General features: G+C 39.9%; 2 protein-coding genes across 2 annotated transcripts in view; both read left to right on the top strand.

Moving 5' to 3' along the window:
- LOC138349805 (uncharacterized) overlaps positions 1–17053 on the top strand; it is a 39312-nt gene extending 22259 nt beyond the window's left edge. The window contains exons 3-5 of the mRNA XM_069313133.1: positions 6620–8099; positions 9507–9755; positions 13115–17053. Coding sequence (XP_069169234.1) covers positions 6620–8099; positions 9507–9755; positions 13115–15543 — 4158 coding nt within the window. The 3' untranslated portion in view covers positions 15544–17053. The remainder of the gene's footprint in view (positions 1–6619; positions 8100–9506; positions 9756–13114) is intronic.
- Positions 17054–22141: 5088 nt separating this feature from the next.
- The window catches only part of LOC138356810 (uncharacterized), a 36824-nt gene continuing 35888 nt past the window's right edge, over positions 22142–23077 (top strand). Inside the window, exon 1 of the mRNA XM_069313134.1 lies at positions 22142–22314. Coding sequence (XP_069169235.1) covers positions 22142–22314 — 173 coding nt within the window. The remainder of the gene's footprint in view (positions 22315–23077) is intronic.

A 23077-nucleotide genomic window follows, 5' to 3' on the forward strand; every position in this document is an offset into this window, starting at 1 on the left:
TACGACATGTATGCTATGTACATCTGCTCTCTGGTCTTTCATCGTATCTATTAGTGAGGCTGTGAATGTAGATCGTGGGGCTGTGTATGGAGATTGTGAGGCTGTGTATGGAGATCGTGAGGCTGTGTAAAAATGTCGTGAGGCTGTGTATGGAGATCGTGAGGCTGTGAATGAAGTTCATGCATCTTCCATTCATATTAAAGTAGATGAGGTACGCGGCTGTGCTCGGATCTCTTTCCCTTATTTCCCCCCCCCCCCCCTTTCTTCTAATCTACACCTGCTCCTTCCTCCCTTATTTCTCTTCCCTTATTCCCCAAGCTCCTCATCCCAAATATATCTTACCTATACACACATAAATTACAATACCGTGATATATCAAATTAACAAATCCACAAGGGCCGTGACGCGGGTTCGAACCTAGTCACGGGTGGTGGTAGAATATTTGGTTGACAGAGCCCGTGTGCATGGGGAATTCTGTGAAACTCCGGTTGTGCTTCGGAGAGGTTTCGGGATCCTCGTGAGGGCAATACTACTCCAGGTTGCAATTCCTTTAACCATTGTTACAAGGCCTAGGGGTCGGTGTCGGTGCCTGAGATGAGGACCACACCATGACCACCACCGCGGGTCTTTGCTCCCACACACTTGGGTGCCATTTGTCGCCCTGGGGGCCCTTCAGACGATCCGGCCTTGTACCCACGGAAGAGTGAAAGAAAATTTGATACTAACCTCAAGGTGTCGTTTCTGCAGCTACAGCACTTCCTCCGAGTCCTGCCCTCCATAACATAAGGTCACAGGTCACCTGTCACACAAGGGTGTCACAAGGGGTGTTGAGTGTCACTCAACTAATAAGGTCGCCAGCAGGGTTTGAAACTCTGCAACCCAGCAATGTAGCTCAGTGGTTAGACTCAGTGTCACCAGACAATGTTACGTGTTCAATGATCACAGTGTTATTCAGTGTTACCAGACTAGGATACGTTTCCATTAATAACAATGTTATTCAGTGTTACAGGTCACTAGAATATTTCCAATAATAATAATTGTGATACGAGAGATATATAAAAGTAAATGAACTAGAGAACGTTGGCAGCTCTCCTCTCGCCGCCTCTGGCAACTCAGACAGCTGGGCAAATTTAAAGGGTTCCTTGAACCCTCTCTATGGGTGGGGGGGGGGGGCAGCTCTGTCGACGTCGACATCACGTCTGTCACACTCGTCCCACGCTGTATTCTTCAGGTAGTAGATAATGGATGATATCTCTTTCAAGGCGTCTCGCAATGCAAAATAACAAGTCTGCAGACCAGATCTCCAGACCAGGTCTCCAGACCAGGTCTCCAGACCAGGTCTGATCAACATTCTTCAGCCACGTTATTGTGACTCATCGCCTGCATAACAAGTCTCTATTACGGATCACATAATTTCTACACAAAACCACATCAGCACTAAAGATATCCTAACATTATATAGTCTTATTGCGATATCTATGTCATAGTCAATTGCTGCATGTTTTTTAATTACAAATAAGATATTTACATAATTTACAAATATAATCATTAAATATTGTTGTTTGAATATAATTATGACGACATTTGGCGTTAATGGTGAATTTACCTTTATAAATGCAATGCAATATGTTAGAAAAATATATGGAATGTCAAGTAACGTAGAATTATTTTTCTTAAGTTACTATTTAGGAACTGATACGTGAAAATGCGATGAGGATGTCTACTGCTTGACGGTCATTGTATATTGACGCACGTAGATATTTCATTCTCAATTTCTAGAGTGAGCTGAGAGACAGGTTGGTGGACATACAATCCGGTAATCAGCCGGATAAATGCTTCTGCTGGTTAGAGTAATTACCGGAATTTAATGTGAATTTTATTTCTGTTGACGAATACATTGTTAGCTTTGCGGTGTCAAGCAAACCAAGCTATTGTTCTTAAGCGTCAAGAGAAAGGTTCTCGAATAATGACCAAACCACAACTCAGACACTGGGGGAAGAGACAACGTTTCTATACGACGACTTACCATTGGATCAGGACTGACCGAAACGTTGTCGGTTCTCCATTTCCTGAGTTGTGGTTTGGTCATCATTTCTTCAGACGCGTTATTGTGACTCATCGTCTGCATAAAGTTCTCGAACATCTTGAAGAACATTTACATTCTAAATAGCAATGATTTTCTTTTAATATATATTGAAGTGAAAATCAACCGCATTATATAGTATAATATAGGTATACTGGTCATATGTGTTCAATATTCGACAAAATATATTTGAATTATATTTTACTTAAGGTGCAGTTCCGCTGTTACAGAGCTCACTTATTCAGACTCAAAACACAGATCATTTGTTTTTCAATATAGAGAGAACGTATTTTAATTGAACTTTCCGAAGTAAAATAACCATGAAAAGGTATATATATTTTCTTACTATGTGAAGTCGAGAATTAGTGTTTTTGGTTTGTACATAAAACCAACTCGTCTATATTTGTGCGTATATATGAATGTATTCACACAGTTAATTACACACATGTAATTAGGAAACTTTCTATAATTACTATAAATTTAAATAGAGCGCTAACCCAATATGGCAATATAGCCGTCTTCAAATAATATAACATTCTTAAAACTGTATTACTTGCTGACGATACTACCCTCATGTACTCAGACCCCCAACCCACACTCATTAAATAATGTTGTAAATAATGAATTAAAAAAAGGTCCACTTATGGATGTCAACCAATCAACTCACACTAAACATAGAAACGACCTACTACATCTTATTTGGAAGCAAATCAACAAATGCAATTCAGCTTCAGATAGATAATGTTAACATCAGGAATAAAAATGATGGAAAGTTCCTTGGCCTATACTTAGACAAGAGACTCAACATCAGCAACCACATACAACACATAACCAAGAAAATTTCATCAACGGTAGTATACTCTCTAAGGTCAGATATTATGTTCCAAACTCTGCTCTCCTCTCACTATACTACGCGCTAATTTATCCCTATCTTACATATGATATCTGTGCATGGGGTTCAACAGCTGCAAACTACCACAAGCCCATCTAAACCCAGCAAAAATCTGCTGTCAGGATAATAACAAACTCTGCTTACAGACAATACTCAGCTCCCATATTTAAATCCTTAAACATGTTAAACATAACCTCACTCCACACATTATCTTGTGCCATTTACATTTACAAAATCCTGTTCTTAAATGCAAATCCTGTTTTGAAACTCCCTCTGGACATATGTAACAGAACCCATAATCACCCCACCAGAAATATATATCTCTTTGATATCCCCAGAGTCATACGTAATCTGTGTAAACACTCAATGCAAATAAAGGGACCCAGTCTATGAAACTCACTCTCTAATATAATTTTCACAGTTTCCTACCTAGTGCTTTTAACTCGTAACTATATTTTGTGCTACCCAATCCCCCAATATATGTGCCTATGCCATACAATCTCACCATTGTAATCATTGCTATCATCTTAAATCATGGTTGTTATATTGAACGCATATTTTACTGCATTATATCTTGAAATAACCCTCAAATTATGCTACAATGTACCAGTTGATAACCCTAAAATTTTACTTTAAAGTACCTACTAATTTTTGTCAAATTGTCTTATCATGTACCAGTTAACATTTTAGAATTTTTTCTAGAAATTACCTACTTAAAATTATCTGTTAGATTAAGGACCTGCCCGAAACGCTTGGCGTATTAGCGGCTTTACAAGAATATATAATTATATATATATATATATATATATATATATATATATATATATATATATATATATATATATATATATATATATATATATATATATATATATATATATATATATATATATATATATATATAAATAAATTATACCTGTAACTTAATGCTCGGAATACAAAATATACAAATTGAATCCCAGTTACTGGCAAAAAATACATTGCTAAAGTAGATTTTCTGTGACAAATGTCATTTGGTTTCATTAGACTAGGTGAGAGGGAATAGGTTCCTAAAATCGCTTCTGTTTAGTAAGCGTAGATAAATTGGACTCCCTTCGCATCGTGACAACGGCCTGAATAACCAATGAGGGTTTAGGCGAGGGGTGCGCCTTGTGCACCATGTGTCACGGAACCCAACACCTGCCGATTAATGCAACGAGCTTTCATATGCATGTCCTGATCTGGTATAAAAGACTTTTCCGAGCTACCTACGGTGTTAGTACATCTAGTCCCTGGCAGGTCAGCGGACGTTCTGGGACTGTGCTCCAAGCCCCTGTTGCTGCTACACGTCGGTGTAGTCCCCTGCAGCAGTGGCAGTAGAGACAGTAGCAGCCCACTCCTGCTGTCCCAGCTGTACGCTACCAACATGAAGACTTTCATTCTAGCTGCTTTGGTCTTCTGTATTTTCCTCCTGGCACAGGTACGGAGGATCCCTTACGTGCAGCCCAAGTAAGCGCAGTACTATACACCCACTTTAAATTTTCAACTTAAGAAGATAACAGTGTTTACATGACTACAAATATGGACATTAAAGACAGCTATTTATTATAGCGCCATCATGGGCAATGAACAAATCAGAGGTTCATATGTACAATTTTACTGCAGTGGTATAAATAATAAGAACCAATAATATGTTGTTCACGTAAACTTTATTCAAACTGGGAATCTATACTCAGTTGTTGCAATTTTTATGCAGTTTAGAAAATATATCATCTGTCCATTTGCTGAGTATTTCCTTCTTATATTCTCTCTGTAGTGGAAGTCCATCCACTTGGGCTGGACGGTAGAGCGACGGTCTCGCTTCAAGCAGCTCAGCGTTCAGTCCCCGACGGTCCAAGTGGTTGGGCACCATTTCCCCGTCCCATTCCAAATCCTTATTCTGTCCCCATCCAAGAGCTATATAGTCATAATTCCTTGGCGCTTTCCCCTGATAATTCCCTCCTCTCTCTCTCTCTCTGTTTATCTAAATAGTGTTCATTAGTTAAAATGAATATATGTCCTGCAAACTATACATTCATACTCTTTGAACATATAAAAATGATCACTACGATATTTGGAGATAAAACAGATTTGTGCTGAAAAGAATGTTTCACTATTGCATACACTTCCGAAGATCACATACAGAAGTCGTAAATCACAGGAAGTATGTTTTGCAGGAATATTTTAGATTTAAGGCTATTACATTTTTATGACTTAGCATTTAAAGAACCCTCCAATATATTCTGACTTCTAATATAACTAAAAGTTTTTAGTGTGACGACAACAACAATAAAACACTTTTTCCGCCAAATGTTTTATTTGATGGCCTCTATGTGTTTTACAACGTTAGCATAGAGTTTTTTATTTTTTATTTTCTCAAATTATTTCCTTGTGATCAAACAATAGCGTGTGTAGTTCAGGGGCGATGGCAACACATATTTTTCATATATATTTTCCGAGAAATGTTCATCCACTCTATTGGCAATTAAATGACTTTGTCTTCAAAAAGGAACATAAGCATTTCTTACATAGGTCTCACGACTTCCAACATTTTTGTACAGTCAGTGTGGTCAAGCGGTTAATGAGCCAGGTACGCCAAGGTGCACAGAACTCCTGGCTTCCTGGGTTCGAATCCTTCTGGAGTGAGGAGTTTTCAGTTGCATACTGACTTGGAGACCATTCAAGCTTCTTCGCATATATATATATATATATATATATATATATATATATATATATATATATATATATATATATATATATATATATATATATATATATATATGTATGTATATATATATATATATATATATATATATATATATATATATATATATATATATATGTATGTATATATATATATATATATATATATATATATATATATATATATAAATATATATATATATATATATATATATATATATATATATGTATATAGATATATATATTTATAAATATATATATATATATATATATATATATATATATATATATATATATATATATATATATATATATATATATATATATATAGCTGAAAACTCACACCCCAAAAGTGACTCGAACCCATACTGCCAGGAGCAACGCAACTGGTATGTACAGGACGCTTTAATTCGCTTGACCATCACGACTGTACATAATTTGATTTGGTGATTTGATAAAATGCTATGCCCAAGATTACTAGCCGGGTGCCGGCGGGGAGGGGGGTCAAATAGCTTCGGCTATCACCTCCTTATATCCGGTCGTGATGGTCAAGCGGATTAAGGCGTCCTGTACATACCAGTTGCGTTGCTCCTGGCAGTATGGGTTCGAGTCACTTCTGGGGTGTGAGTTTTCAGTTGCATATAGTCCTGGGGACATAAGCCTTTCAGACTTGTTCGTATATATATATATATATATATATATATATATATATATATATATATATATATATATATATATATATATATATATATATACATATATATATATATATATATATATATATATATATATATATATATATATACATACATACATACATACATACATACATACATACATACATACATACATACATACATACATACATACATACATACATACAGAGAGAGAGAGAGATAATACCAAAGTATTTCAATCTACAGGTGCATGGAAAAACTGTTGAAAATCGTCAGGAGGTAAATGATCAAGACCTGCTGACTCAGAGAAGAAGAAACACTGGTACTGACAAACATGGCGGGAAAAGTGTTGGTCACGGCAGAATTGATGAAGTAAGAACAGGTCACCGAGACCAGAATGGAGGAAAATCTGTTCCTTCCAAGATAAAAAAAGCTGACACTGTTAAGAAATCGTTAAAACATCGAACTAAAAAACAAGAAACGAGTTTTCGTACCCAGAATGGACAAAAGCGTCATGATGGGCAGAAGAGGAAAAGTTCTATCAAAAGGAAAGGAGAAAAACGTCGAGGAAGCAAGAAAGGCATAAAGAATAGTGTAGATCAACCCATCAAAAGTAAGAAAAAAACTAGTCGCACCAAGAGCGGAAAGAAAGATCGCGGAGGCAAGAATAAGGATAAACTCCAACGTGGCAAACATCGGCGGCAGAAGAAGAAGAAAGATGGTCGCGTCAAGACTGGTAAAAAGGTTTTCACTGTCAAGAAGGCTGCTAAGGGACGTGACAAGTCTAATAAAGAAGTTCCCACTGCCAAAAAGGTCGTTAAGGGACGAAAAGTCACTTCAGAGAAAAAACAAAAGAAGAAATCAAGAAAAAATTTAAAAAAGTCAAAACCCAAAAACCCTAAGACAGGCGGCCGTAAACAAAAAAAAAATAAAACGACAATGAAAACAAACTCAAAGAAAACAAAACCCCCAAAAAATCAAAGAGAGAAGCAAGCGTCAAATAAACAAAAGAAGGTGATGAATGGGAAAAGAGCAAAGAAAGTTAAAGGCATAAAAGTAAAGGTCACTACAGAGAAAAAACAAAAGAAGAAATCAAGAAAAAATTTAAAAAAGTCAAAACCCAAAAACCGTAAGACAGGCGGCCGTAAACAGAAAAAAAATAAAAAGACAATGAAAACAAACTCAAAAAAAACAAAACCCACCAAAAATCAAAGAAGGAAGCCAGCGTCAAATAAACAAAAGAAGGTGATGAATGGGAAAAGAGCAAAGAAAGTTAAAGGCATAAAAGTAAAGGGGGATAAATACAAAAAGAAGCAAAACAAAACTAATAAGATCCAAATGAAACATAACAAAAAAACAAAGAAAAACCGTAAAAAAAACAGTAAGGACAAACGCAAGAAACACAAAAATACCAAGAAGAATAAACCCAAAGTTAAAAGCAGCAAGAACTCTAATAAAAACAATAAAAAGCCCAAGAAAAGTAAAGCCAAGGCGGGTAAGAAAGGTGACGAGCCGGCAGTAAAGGAGGAAGGGAAGCAGTCAGACGGGAGGAAAGGGTATTCAGACTCGGGTGAGAATCATGGTGGCGATATTGACTCTAAAATAAAGTGCAAACCTTATAAAAAGTGTACTCAAGCCGGCGGGAAGTGCCAGAAGAAAAAGACCTGCAACACCAAAGTTGCCGGTGTCAAGTGCAAGGGGAAGTCGTGCGAGTGTTGCCTCTCATGTAAGTGTCTATTTGTTTTCAATGTTTGTTTGTTCATTTTGTTGAAATGGAAGGAGCAGGAAGTTATTAGCCTGACAGTTGCTTATGACTATCAAACGTTTGCCTCTACATTTTGTGCCTGGTGTATCAATCCATCTATCCATCATCTCTCCACTATATATGGGATAGTAACAGTATCTCGCCACGATGATATTACTTTTTAAATTAGTAACTTGGGATTAGAGCTGTTAACTTTTTCTGTATGTCTTATCTATTAGTCTAGTACTTGAAAGTGAAAGATGCTCAAGATTTATTTGTTGTAAGTTTACTTTACTTTTCACAGTTACATATAATGACTGATGTCTGTTCTATGGAGAGATACAAAACCTGCTCAAAAATATATTTTAAGTCTGTAACTTTCATACATCTGAAATATACATCGGTGTCAAACGAGATATATTAGAGACAATTTAGGTTAAGTGACAAAATTTGAAACAAATGTTGAAAAAAATATTAAATAGATAATTATAATGTCCCGTTAGCTGGACTCTCTACTATAATAAGTAATTGTGACTGTATTTGATTTTTGAAGTTATTTGACGTCACTACCACTATTTCTCCTTCCGGAAGTAACATACTGAGCAAGACTCGACTCTAGTATTGTCTGATTCAGGTCTCTTAAACTCTCCTCTGAGCTCAGCGCTCTTACTTCTGACAACAATGTTGTAGTAAATTACTCTGGACTTTCTCCAGCAGTTTATTGTGCTCGTAGAGACGAGCTGACCCCGAGCTGAATATTGTTGAGCCAGTCATTCATTTGCTTCCGCTCTACTTGTCACTGTTGCTACTTTATGTTTAATTTTTATTTTCGTTCTTCTTACCACTAATGCAGCCATATGTTTGACTTTTTGACAACAATAGAGTTTTTCCTGTTGTTCTCAGCGTATACTTCTCTGGACCGCCTGCTGTTTACTGGAGATCTGTTGAGGCCCATTACTATTTATCATTAAATCCTCTGCTGTTACTGTGATGTAATATTGTGCATTGACCACGTCTATCACAGGGTATTCAAAACGCACCTGCATATGTATTTACGATTCTATTAGCTTTCCCGGACAATGCTCTTTTATATTAAGGGGCTGTATATCAATGAGCAGGTTCATACGGAGTAGATAGGCTAAAAAATTATATTCTGGAATAATGTCCAATTATATTATTAAAATTGCCATCACTTTTTGTACTGCAATTGTTTGTGGCTTTTCACATAATGCTCCGAATCTTAAAAATTTCAGTGTAGCTCTAGATAAAACAATAATAATATATTTAAAGAGTGGTTAAATTTATATGAAAACCCATATTGAGATCCTCAAATAATTATATTATTTAATATTATACTGCATAAATTTATAATAATTATCTTTCAAATAGCTTGTGCAATGAGCCCAAAAAAGAAGTGTACGATATACAAGGGCGTGTGCAAGAAGAAGTGCGGGTCGACGGAGCGCCAGATAGCCAAAGGCTGCTCCAAGAAGAAATGCGTCTGCTGTGCCAAGGCTTGCAAGCCATTGAGCGCCTGCAATGTTCTTGGTGGTTACTGTGTCTCCAGTAAGAAGCTCTGTACAGGATTGATAAACAAAAAGGGGTGCAAGGGAAACAAATGTCTCTGCTGTTATCCAGGTAAGACATCCTTTACCATCACTTAAGCACATACTTGTACATCTAGGAACGAATTTACATAACATATTTGCACTTATAGTTGCTGTTAGGAATCCAGATCTTAGTAACTGGTATTAACCTCATTAGCAACCTCGGTAGACCATGCACAACTGCCAGAGTTCCGGCAGCTTCTGAAAGTACTCTTATAGGCAATCTTTGTACATCATTCATTTGATTCCAGAAATTCCAAGAACGCTGGTACATATCAATTCAAAATGTAGCTATTTTGTACAAGATGCAGGCAACTATATTCTGAATCTAAAGCAACAAGTTTTGCTGTTTTATCAAAGTTCTTAATTATATGTATATGTGTGTGTGTGTGTGTGTGTGTGTGTGTGTGTGTGTGTGTGTGTGTGTGTGCGTACTCACCTATTTGTGCTTGCGGAGGTTGGGCTCTGACTCTTTGGTATGTGTATGTATGTGTGTGTGTGTGTGCACTCACCTAGTTGTACTCACTTAGTTGTGCTTGCTGGGTTGAGCTCTGGCTCTTTGGTCCCCTCCTCTCAACCGTCAATCATCTGATGTACAGATTCCTAAGCCTACTGGGCTCTATTATATCTACTTTTGAAACTGTGTATGGAGTCAACCTCCACCACATCACTGCCTAATGCATTCCACTTGTTTACTACTCTGACACTGAAAAAGTTCGCGTACCACCCGTGTTAAAAAGTTTATTCTTATCTCCCCATTTCAACTCCTCTGAGAATTTTGTAGGTAGTGATCATATCTCCCCTTACTCTTCTGTTTTCCAGTGTCGTGAGGGCCATCTCACTCAGCCTTTACTCGTAACTCATGATTCTTAGTTCTGGGACTAGCCTAGTGGTATACCTCTGAACTTTTTCCAGTTTTGTCTTATGTTTGACAAGGTACGGGCTCCGAGCTGGGGCAGCATACTCCAGGATTGGTCTTACATATGCGGGAGTACAATGTTTTGAATGATGCCGTACACAAGTTCCTGAAGGCTGTTCTGATGTTAGCCAGCCTAGCGTATGCTGCAGATGTAATTCTTTTTATGTGGGCTTCAGGAAACAGGTTTGGTGTGATATCAACTCCTACATCTTTCTCTCTGTCCGTTTCTTGAAGTACTTCATCTCCCATTCGGTATCCTGTGTCTGGCCTCCTGTTTCCATCGCCTAGTTTCATTACCTTGCATTTACTCGGTTGAACTTTAGAAGCCATTTGTTGGACTATTCATTCAGTCTGTCTAGGTCATCTTGTAGCCTCCTACTATCATTCTTTATTTTAATCCTTCTCATAATTTTCGCATCACCAGCAAACAATAAGAGGAAGGATTCTATACCCTCTGGGTATAGGATTACATTTACATATATCAGAAACAGTATAGGTTCATGGACTGAACCCTGCGGGCCTCCACTTGTGACGTCTTGCCAATCTGAGACCTCACCCCTCACAGTGACTCGCTGTCTTCTGTTGCTTAGGTACTCCCTTATCCAATGGAGTACCTTCCCTTTCACTCCAGCCTGCATCTCCAGCTTTTTCATTAGCCTTTTGTGTGGTACTGTATCAAAGGGTTTCTGACAATCCAAAAATATGCAGTCTGCCCACTCCTCTCTTTCTTGCCTGATTTTTGTTGTCTGGTCGTAGAATTCAACTAATCCTGTGAGGCAGGACTTGCCATCCCTGAAACCATGTTGATGCTGTGCTTCAAAGTTCTTTCGCTCCAGATGTTCCACAAGCTTTTTTCGCACAATCTTCTCCATTAGTTTGGTTTGTATGCAAGTTAAGGACACTGCCTGTTGTTCAGTGCCTCCTGTCTGTGTTGCATCTCTCACTGTGTCGCACAGTTTGGTGGACGTTTTGTACGTCCCATAAACATAGGTTTCAGATCTGAACAAATCATAGATTTTTATACTGGTGCTTTCAGATCATTGGGAGTCAGTAATTTATCTCCTATCAGACCTGAGTGTTTGGACCAATATAGTTTCGACAGCAGAGATGGGGATACCTAGGTCTAATTCAACTTCACCTTTATTACCTGCTAATTTGGCTTTAATGTCTCTGTCATTATGATGGGTTATAATTATGTGTGATGGTATCCATACAAAGGAGATTCGGAACCCTTTACTCTGAGCAGTGATTAGGTCATTTATAAATGGTAGTATGAGGTTCTTGCTGTTGATCTTCCTGGAGAAGTTTTCGATTGCTTGAAGAGCAGACTTTGAGTCAAAACATATTATTCCTCATCCAATGTATTTTAATGTATTTTAATGTACTGGTAGCTAGTTGTAGTGGCGCTAATTTTGCGTGTGGAGGTGAGGCCGTTGTTTAACCTGACACTGACAGTCTGTGTGCAAATATTATTTCTATAAAACCTACATGCTGCTGCAGTCCGTCCAGTAGAAGATTGGACTGAGCCGTCGGTGTTGACACAGTGCTCGTGAGATCTTAATTTTTCGATGGAGGAGGCAATTGTTTCAAGTGTGACAGCTCTTTCCCTTCCTTGGTGAGGGGTGTGTGTATGATACTTGAATGGTGGGGTACAGATAACACATAAATATTTAAATGAATGCTAAATTCTACGGACATTTGGCTGCACATTTATATTGACTTCGGGAAAGGGGTGTGGAGACCGATACCCCTTCAAGGGAGGCAAACGGGCCAACCCTTCCCACCCAATTCGACTAAAACTCACCAACCACCATGCAAAGTTGCAAGAGGCTAGCCCCAAGAGTCAGGCTTCTAACCTTGCTAGATTAGAAGCCAGACTCTCAGGAAGAGAGAACAGACCAGTTAATCTGTTCTCTCTACCTCCCTCCCTGCCGTTCTTTTTGCCTTACGTTCGTTCTCCAGCCCTTTCATACGTCCTTCCTTCCTCTTTCCTGTTTTTCCTGCCTCGTGTTCTTTCTCCAATGTTGAATCAATAATATAGACATTGAATCAACGTTGATAACAGATGAAATATCTAATATTAACACTTAGGATAATCATACCCACATCTCAGGCTTCATACGAAACGTTAGTAGTCGCAAAAAGAGCCACAGTAATACTAAATGAGAGGCATTGTGGTCAACCCTAACCATCTTAAGACATTAGTCTTTCTCTCACAAATTCCCCTGTTTTCTTTTGAGTGGCTAACTAACTCCAAATGTCTGGTCCCTAACCTCGAACAAACAAATCAACAGACGCTCCCTCTCTCTCTTAGATATAAATGCATTCATTCAAGTGCATATCTGTATCTCTATATAAGCTTTGATTAAAGAAATACTATTATCTACTAATCCCTATTTACAATACTTAAGTTTACAGTTCTAACCTCTTTTTACTAACTTCAATTAATTTGTCATCTTCGACTGATACAGCTTCGACAACGACCCAAGTGTCAACTGCAACAACCTCAGGATCAAATACAACAACTACTGCAGCAAACACAACTACTGCAACAAACGCTACAACAACTTCAGCCAACGTGACAACTTTGACAACCAATGTGACAACCACGGCAGTCAACGCAACAACTACAGCCAACACGACGACTACTGCAGCAAACACGACAACTACAACAGCCAACACGACAACTACAACAGCCAACACAACAACTGCAGCCAACACGACAACAACAGCCAACGCGACAACTACAACAGCCAACACAACTACTGCAGCTAACACGACTAGAGTAACCAACACGACGACTACCGCAGGCAACACGACGACTACCGCAGCCAACACGACGACTACTGCAGCCAACACTACTATAGTAAATGCAACAACTACTGTAGTCACCACAACTACAGTGAACAATACAGCAATACTGGCTAATCTCACTTCGCAACTCAACCAGTTACTCGCCACTCTAAACGGTACAACTAATATATTAACAACATTGCAAAATCTTCAAGTTCAACTTAATAATATTATTACCACAATTACCGCACTACTTGGAGGAGGAGGAGGGAGGAGGAGACGCAGCCCCTCACAAGACATTCTGGCGACCCAATATGACATCGACAACACAACAGACGCGTTAACAAGAGGAGACCTTGCTACTGCCATTGGTCTCCTTCCAAAGCTAATTCTGGCGCAGGCCACATTTGGACAAATATTTTCATGCGCAGTTAGTCGGTCTTTGTCAGTTGATTCAAGCCTGCTGGCAGTCGCACAGTCTGCTCTAGCCAGCGTCAACAAGGCTATATCCGCTGCTAATACACTGAGAAGCATTACGGTCGACAAGATCAACACCATTCAGGCACTGATCAGCCAACTCGGGGGAACCACTGTGACTGTACCTACCATCTCGCCCCTGATAATCACCCCGGGGTCCTTGGTCAGTTGCCAGTTAACAACCTCAGCACCAAACACAACTACTACTACTCAGAGTACCACAACCGTACAACTCAACACAACTACCAATGTAAACACTACAACCACCAATGCATCACTGGCTGCTCTCTATTCACAGCTCAGTTCACTGCAATCCGCCTTAAATGCCACAGATAATGCAATTACGGCTCTTACCCAAGTTCAAGCCTTACTTCAAAATCTTGCGAACGCAATTAACGCATCAATACAAGGACGCAGGAGGAAACGCAGCCCCTCTCAAGTTATCCAGGGAATTCAAACTCTCGCTTTGAATACTCAATATGCGATAACAGGACAAAAAATCGATCTTATAATTATTTTTGTTGGTCAGCTGAATGGCATATTGATCATTTTGGTAATAATGATACGATTAATAATAAATGGATCATTGAGAGACGATGGAAGCATTCAATTAGCCGTTACATCATGCATTCCCACTGTCACTGCTGTATTAACAAATGTAAAAGCGAGTAGAGACAAAATATTCGGTGACATCGACGATGTACAGCAGAACATCAGCAAACACGGTGGAACCACCGTGGTTGTACCCACTGCTCCGCCCACCGTCATCTTCACCACCTTGTCCATCGTCACGGCGACCTCGGGTGGTACAACAGGTTCAACAACCTCAAGTGGTACAACGGGTTCAATAACCTCTGGTGGTACAACGGGTCCAACAACCTCTGGTGGTACAACAAGTCCAACAACCTCTGGTGGTACAACAGGTCCAACAACCTCAGGTGGTACAACGGGTCCAACAACCTCTGGTGGTACAACAGGTCCAACAACCTCGGGTGGTACAACAGGTCCAACAACCTCTGGTGGTACAACAGGTCCAACAACCTCTGGTGGTACAACAGGTCCAACAACCTCTGGTGGTACAACGGGTCCAACAACCTCTGGTGGTACAACAGGTCCAACAACCTCTGGTGGTACAACGGGTCCAACAATCTCTGGTGGTACAACGGGTCCAACAACCTCGGGTGGTACAACAGGTCCAACAACCTCTAGCGGTACAACGGGTCCAACAACCTCGGGTGGTACAACAGGTCCAACAACCTCTGGTGGTACAACAGGTCCAACAACCTCTGGTGGTACAACAGGTCCAACAACCTCTGGTGGTACAACAGGTCCAACAACCTCTGGTGGTACAACGGGTCCAACAACCTCTGGTGGTACAACGGGTCCAACAACCTCTGGTGGTACAACAGGTCCAACAACCTCTGGTGGTACAACGGGTTCGACAACCTCTGGTGGTACAACGGGTCCAACAACCTCTGGTGGAACAACGGGTCCAACAACATCTGGTGGTTCAACGGGTCCAACAACCTCTGGTGGTACAACGGGTCCAACAACCTCTGGTGGTACAACGGGTCCAACAACCTCTGGTGGTACAACGGGTCAAACAACTTCTGGTGGTATAACGGGTTAAACAACATCTGGTGGTACATCTTAGGTAGTACAATGGGCCCAACAACCTCTGGTGGTACAACTGGTCCACCCTCAGGAGGTACAGCCAATTCAACAAGCGGGTAGTATAGCAAGATCAACAATCTCAAGTTGTACAACCAAAAATGAACGGTAGTATAGCTAACAATTAACAGTACTACAACAGGAAGTGAGACAATTTAGAAGACTACAGCAAAAAATACAAGACCCTCGGTGATTACAACCGGAAATTCAATAAGATCAGGGAATTTCTGAATAAAATTCAGGAAGCAAAAACTCAATAATTATTTTTGATAAATAATATTGACTCAGCAGGTAAAATAGTTTGCTTCCGCAATACAAGGTAAAGTATGTTAAAAGTATGCATTAACACATGTTAAAAGTATATAATAACACATGTAAAAAGGCTATATTAATACTTGTTAAACGTATACTTTACCACATGTTAAAAGTATTCATTAACACAAGTTTAAAGAAGAAATTAACACATGGTAAAAGAATACATTAACACATGGTAAAAGAATACATTAACACATGTTAAAAGTAAATATTTAATAATGTTAAAAGTACACTTTAACACATGTTAAAAGTACACAATAGTACATGGTAAAGTAATACACGTTAATACATGTTAAAAGTATACTCTAATACATGCTAAAGTTCACATTATCACATGTTAAAAGTACACATTAACACTTTATAACAGTAAATATCAACACATGTTAAACGTGCACGTTAACGCATGTTAAAAATCTACATAGACAAACATTAAAACAACAAAAACACATGGTAAAAGTACACATCAACTCATTTTAAAATTGTCTAATAATTCATGTTAAAAGTGTACATTAAAACACGTGAATTACACATTAACATGTTTAAAAGAATGTTGAATAAAATCAGATCTTTAGTTCTATATTATGGCAAACACAAATTTGTTTAATTATATTAGATAATTTTAAATGCTCACTATGTAAAAAAAAATATCGTCCCTAATGCATTTTCGTAGCCATCTGTAAACTTACATATATGATAGTTATATTTAATGATTATATCATCACTTTGATGAAGTATTTCCTAAATATCATTCACTATTTTATATATTATGTTCATTAAAACTATGTTGACCAAACCACACACTAGAAAGTTAAGTGACGACGACGTTTCGGTCCGTCCTGGACCATTCTCAAGTCGATCATTCGCAATCGACTTGAGAATGGTCCAGGACGGACCAAAACGTCGTCGTCTCTTCATTTTCTAGTGTGTGGTCTGGTCAACATATTTCAGCCACGTTAATGTGACTCCTCGTCTTCATTAAAACTACTTACTTATCACGTTAAATGTATTAATTTAATTATATTTTATCACATGCATACGACTGTTATACACACAAGTTCGGTCCAGTATTGGCCTTTTGAGTGCTGCACTGAGCATTTACACACAAAAACTGTTCTGAACAAGTAAACTCTACAGAACAACATGTATTTGATTTATCCCGAATGTGTGGGTGCTTGCCTAACAGTGCTATCGAAGACGTGGAGACTAGCTCTTTGTGCCCTACCTACTAGCCTTGTTATATTTTTTTCATTATATTTTAACTACCCTGTAATTTGAATGCCAAATCTGGAAGCAAACGCAGCTGTACAATCTTGACTAACTTTTGGGAAGTTTCAGGATCAACCAATTAGCAATTCAGTCTGCATAAAAATTTCATAAGCGTTTATTAAATCTCGTCTCATAAAATTAGGGGATTTACAGTGAGAGTATTCATTATTTAATGGGGGTTACTGATACAAGTATCAAAGTATTAATGTTTTTAACAAGTGTTGAAGAGTTTTGGTGAAAAAGGTTAAAGGAAATGTGTTCTTATTAAACAAAATATGAATCTGCTGTCATGACAGAAGATTCATTTTGTCTTGAGTTCTAATGAGAAAAGATTAATAGTGTCCAGTAACCTTTAAAAATTTGAATCATAGTGCCTGGAGTTCAGTGAAACTAAATTCAATGTCTAAATCTCAAATAGAGCAATATTCAGTTCCTACGGACCTACTTTGTATGATATAAAACCCGGATTAGGTAGTTTTCCTTCTTTAAACTATATTTAAAAGTTTTTACTCGAGAGCTGGTATGCTAATAGCATAGTAGTCCATGGACTACTAACATCTAACATATATTCACACTACTTTCGGTAAAACTGGTAATTATGTTGACGATTCTTGAAGAACTCGTGGGTTTGTCTGGCATGATCCGCTCTCCAGGATGCTTGAAACACCACAACAAGCTGTAAATATCTTAACGCCACCAACATCCCCTACTCACCCTCCCCACTCCTTCCTCCTAGCATCCACACACTCTCTGTCTCCACCCTCCCTGCACACCCACACACTCTCTATGTCTCCACCTTCCCTGCACACCCACACACTCTCTGTCTCCACCTTCCCTGCACACCCACACACTCTCTATGTCTCCACCTTCCCTGCACACCCACACACTCTCTGTCTCCACCTTCCCTGCACACCCACACACTCTCTGTCTCCACCTTCCCTGCACACCCACACACTCTCTATGTCTCCACCTTCCCTGCACACCCACACACTCTCTGTCTCCACCTTCCCTGCACACCCACACACTCTCTGTCTCCACCTTCCCTGCACACCCACTCACTCTCTATGTCTTCACCTTCCCTGCACACCCACACACTCTCTATGTCTCCACCTTCCCTGCACACCCACACACTCTCGGTCTTTTAGTGTGACCCTCTGGGGTGAGTGGCAGCGCTGCTCTCCCCTCTACTCCATCACTGAGCCACGCTAATGTGTCCACACAAACAACTGCTAATTTCTCGGTAACATCCCACTTCTCGCACCTCAAGCGTGCTGCTGGTCCGTCACCGGAATTCTCTAGCTGGAGTGAGAATCAGTGGTTCAAAAGCTGTGTTTCGTCTATGAGGATCAAATTACGATCATTTGGGGCTTTCAACGTGATGAACAAGCTTACCACGCGAACCTGGAACAACAGCAACAATAAATAACCCTTCTCTACGAGGATGATAAAGCCTGTCAAGCGAACCAACAACTATGTCAGCATGAAATAAACCGACTCCATGAGGAAAATATGCGTCTGAACACTGTAATACGGGGGCTGGGGTATCGGCTCTAATCAACTCTACCTTCGCCCTTGCCCCTGCCTGTATTCTATTTACTTCACTTAATACCAAGGGACCCCAGAGTTACTCTATCCAAATCCCGCGCCAAGTGGTCTTAGCCGCTCGATCGACTAAGATTCTACAGCCCCTGTGACGTGGTACCTGACTTCTAACAAACTCAAGGATCTCCTTCTACCACCACCACCAGACCATTAACCAGAAGCGTCAATTCATCGGCGTCTGGACCAATTAATCGACCATTAAAACCTTGAGGCTTGATCCCCAAATTGCTCGGAAAAGAAGGGATGAATCTACGTTAAGTGTGGGAATTATAGCAAACAAAGGGGTATATGTACTCCTAAACTTTTCTTGGCTTGCAGCCAAACTAAAACTCAGACTCATGGAGACCATGTGACAAGGACATTCAACACAATAATGGAAATAATAAAATGCAGAGAACAAGCTAATTATTTATTAATGTAAAATCTAAACAACAGCTAAATGAAATATCACTCCCTATACCTTAACACTCCCTATCGAGGCTTGAAATGAACTATTTACCTATACAAAAACGTAGCAACTATACCTAGTCAATGCGACCAGCTGATGTTATACTGATCTACTTGGAGAGGTGAGGGTGGATGTCCTCTCCCGTTGTTGACCGACACCACACTTAACGTAGATTCATCCCTCCTTTTCCGAGTAATTTGGGGATAAAGCCCAAAGGTTTTAATGATCGATTAATTGGTCCAGACCCAGATTAATTGACGCTACTGGTTAATGGTCTGGTGGTAGCAGCAGAAGGAGATCCTTGAGTTTGCTAGAACTCAGGTACCACGTCACGGGGGCTGTAGAATCTTAGCCGATCGAGCGGCTAAGACCACGTGGCGCGGGATTCGGATAGAGTAACTCTGGGGTCCCTTGGTATTAAGTTGAAGTAAATAGAATACGGGCAGGGGTAAGGGCGAAGGTAGAGTCGATAAGAGCTGATTAACGTGTTACAACACTAACGATTCCATACACAAACAAGAGGTATCGCTAGACAAAATGACTGTATTCATCAGTACTATAACCGCCCAACAATGTATCTTCCAGGGCGAAAAAGACTGACAAAGGTGACTACACTCTGTTATTGTCTCATCTTCAGCCGTCCCTGTGGAGACCATAGGTGAGAAGTGTATAGACATTGTAAATGATATCATAAAAGACCAAATACGTTATGAGATCAATAAAACATTGTTGCTGCTTACAGAGTAAGCAAAAAGAATCCAGCAGATAAAATCAACGAAAAATTTGCCTCAAACTAGCCACCCATTCCTTCAACCAATCTTGAGCAGTCAGCAATGTCCAGTAGACAAATGGGTTTACATCAACGAGTAAAGGCAGGAACTCCTCTTCCGTCTGTGGCAAATCCACAAACAAAACGAAGGAGTGATCCATCAGTGCTATGTTAAAGATAATATAATAAAGGTGAGGAAAAACTCCTACAGGGAAAACCTTTGTGATATCAAATGAGGATAACCTCAATATATTCTTCTCCCAATGTGGTTTATCAGACCTGACTAACCCTATCAGTGACTCATCTTAATTAACTCCCTTGTTACCCACTTGAGACTAGGTAACCTACTTTTCATTGTTACCTAGCCTCCTCATACTCTCTTGCTCCATTGTACTCTGGCCATGTCTGTGCCTGTATTGTACACTATTGTTTTCAGTGTACCTGAGTACACTGAACAATCAAAGAAATCTACTTTATTTATTCTTGTGTAATTTTAGTAATTGTTCTCTGTTTATCTTGTTCTAAACTAAGTCAATCTTTATTGAATCTTTGTTTTTACTTGTCATCTGTATTCTACTTATCTAGTTACATTGATTCTTATTTCATTTTTACAAGTTCCTATGTTATTTGCATTTCATATTATAATTATTTTAATATCAAGATTTTCTGTAATTGCTCTAATTTTCATTACTCTACTGATATGATTATTTTTTCTCTCTCTTTTCCTTGTATCAGTAATTCTACCTTAGCCATTTTACCATCAAACAGTCTTCTTATGCAACCTAGTATAGACTCAAAACTAAAGCTCTTAACAAGTATCTATGACAGCCATCATTTTAATAATCAAAATTGCAGGTATTACACAGTAAACGATGTAAACAATGTATCAACACATAATCACAATGTATCTAAAATTAACTTGAATGTAAAATCTCTAAGCAAATACTTTGATGATGTTAGTGCTCAAATTCAAACAGTTGACAACAAATTTACATTTACTATACTTACTCAAATGTTGTTGAAAATGGATACAACACAAGTCTTTAACATACACACTACTCGGCAATTCACAACTGTCTGGCAATCCAGAGAGGTGGTGGGACTGCGCTTTACTACCACAAAAACTGACTTAAAAGTAATTAAAACTAAGAGACACCTGTGGCGAGTATATCTTTGCCCGTTTCAGAGTCAAGGGAGTCGAGGCTGACTTGAATGTGGGAGTAGTTTATAGAATTCCTAACACTGATATTGCTGAATTCAACTCTATCGTTAGAAATCAAATACTAACGAACAAATTTAACAAAAACCAACTAATAATATCAGGGAAGGAAGGAAGGAAGGAACTATCAGGGGAAAGCGCTAAGCCATTACGACTATATAGCACTGGATGGGGTCAGGATAAGGATTTGGGATGGGAAGGGGGGACGAAATGGTGTATGGTGTCAGGGGATTTTAATATTGGCATCTCCAAGGCTGATAACCCTAAAGTTGCTAATTTCCTCAACTGTATGAATTCCTGCTTGCTTATACTTTTAATCACTAAACCTACTAGAATTACTGAAACGATTGCATTTACGCTTGACCACATCTGGACTTACATAATCGCTCCACTTACCTCAGGAATAATCACTGATAAGACCACAGACCATTACCCCACATTTCCTCTAACCAACATTAACAAACCACCTCTAGATTCAATGAAGATAAGCTTTAGGCTGCACAGTGAAACTTCTATAAGCAACTTTATTGCTGCTGATATCATCTGGGAGTCTGAAATAGGTAACATGGTGAACATCAACCCATGGCTTACTAAGGGTATTCTTAAATCTATTAATAAAAAAAATACCATAAGAAGTATAGGTTAGGGGTAATCTTCAAACAAGTTTCAAGGAGATACTCATCAATCCTGTCCAAAATAATTAGGAGAGCTAAAATAATACACTAAAGAAATATATTTAATCAAATTTAGGGCCATATTAAGAAAACATGGAGCACTATCTCCCAAATATTTTGATCAAAGAAGATCTTGAATAAGAAGCCCATACTCCGATTCAATGAGGATGGTGTGTTTTCTGCCTCTGACACTGCCACCAAATTCAATGGTTGCTTCTCATCCTTTGGGATAACATAAAACCAATCTATTTTGCCTTACGAATAATGAGCGAAACTCCTCTAAACGATTCAGTGATAGTGGTGATGTGGGTGGTGTACTGGGCCGTCGTGCACTGGATGTGTTGCAACCTCCGCCACGAGGTGGACTCTTTACAGAGCTCGTGGACGGGCGCCGCCAAGTCCTACATCCTGGGGGAGGAATCCACCTGCAGGACTGGGTGAAAGCGGCTGTTCTGCATGCTCCCTGTCCTCGGGACAGTGTACCACAACAAGAAGCTCACCACCAGGCATCAATTGTTGTAGGATACTCACGACTTCTTTGCAACAGTCATCTGGGGCCACTCCTGCCATAAAAATGAGTTCGCCCCTTCCAGGGAGTTTATTCACTTTTCGTACCACATCCTGTACGAAATCACCCATAACTCTTTATACAAGCGGCCTTCCCGCAGCCTGCAGATCGTGGCGAACCCCTTCTCGCAGCCTGCAGACGGAGGACCCCTTCCTGCAGCCTGCTGACGGAGGAATCCTCCCGCAGTCTGCTGACGGAGGAGTCCTCCCGCAGCCTGCAGACGGAGAAGGATCCATCTTGCAGGGACGTGGAGGCCTGAATAGCACCCCTGACAACGAGGTGCTGCATCCTTGAACGACCAGGTGGGGCGTGGACTCCCGCCTGGTGATGGGAATGAGGAGCTACTTCTTGCCCTTACCCATGACTCCCGGGCACTGGGACTCCCAGGCGCCGGGACACCTGGGTGCCAGGACTCCCGGGTGCCGGGACACCCGGGCGCCGTAACTCCCGGGTGCCGGGACACCCGGGCGCCATGACTCCTGGGTGCCGGGACTCCCGGGTGCCGAGACTCCCGGGTGCCAGGACTCCCAGGTGCCGGGAAACCCGGACATTGGGACTCCTGGGCACTTTGACTACCCGGTGCCAAGACACCCGGGCGCCGGGACACCCAGTTATTTATCCAGTAAGCCATT

Source organism: Procambarus clarkii, chromosome 74 (genome assembly GCF_040958095.1).
Source record: "Procambarus clarkii isolate CNS0578487 chromosome 74, FALCON_Pclarkii_2.0, whole genome shotgun sequence".
Classification (NCBI taxonomy): domain Eukaryota; kingdom Metazoa; phylum Arthropoda; class Malacostraca; order Decapoda; family Cambaridae; genus Procambarus; species Procambarus clarkii.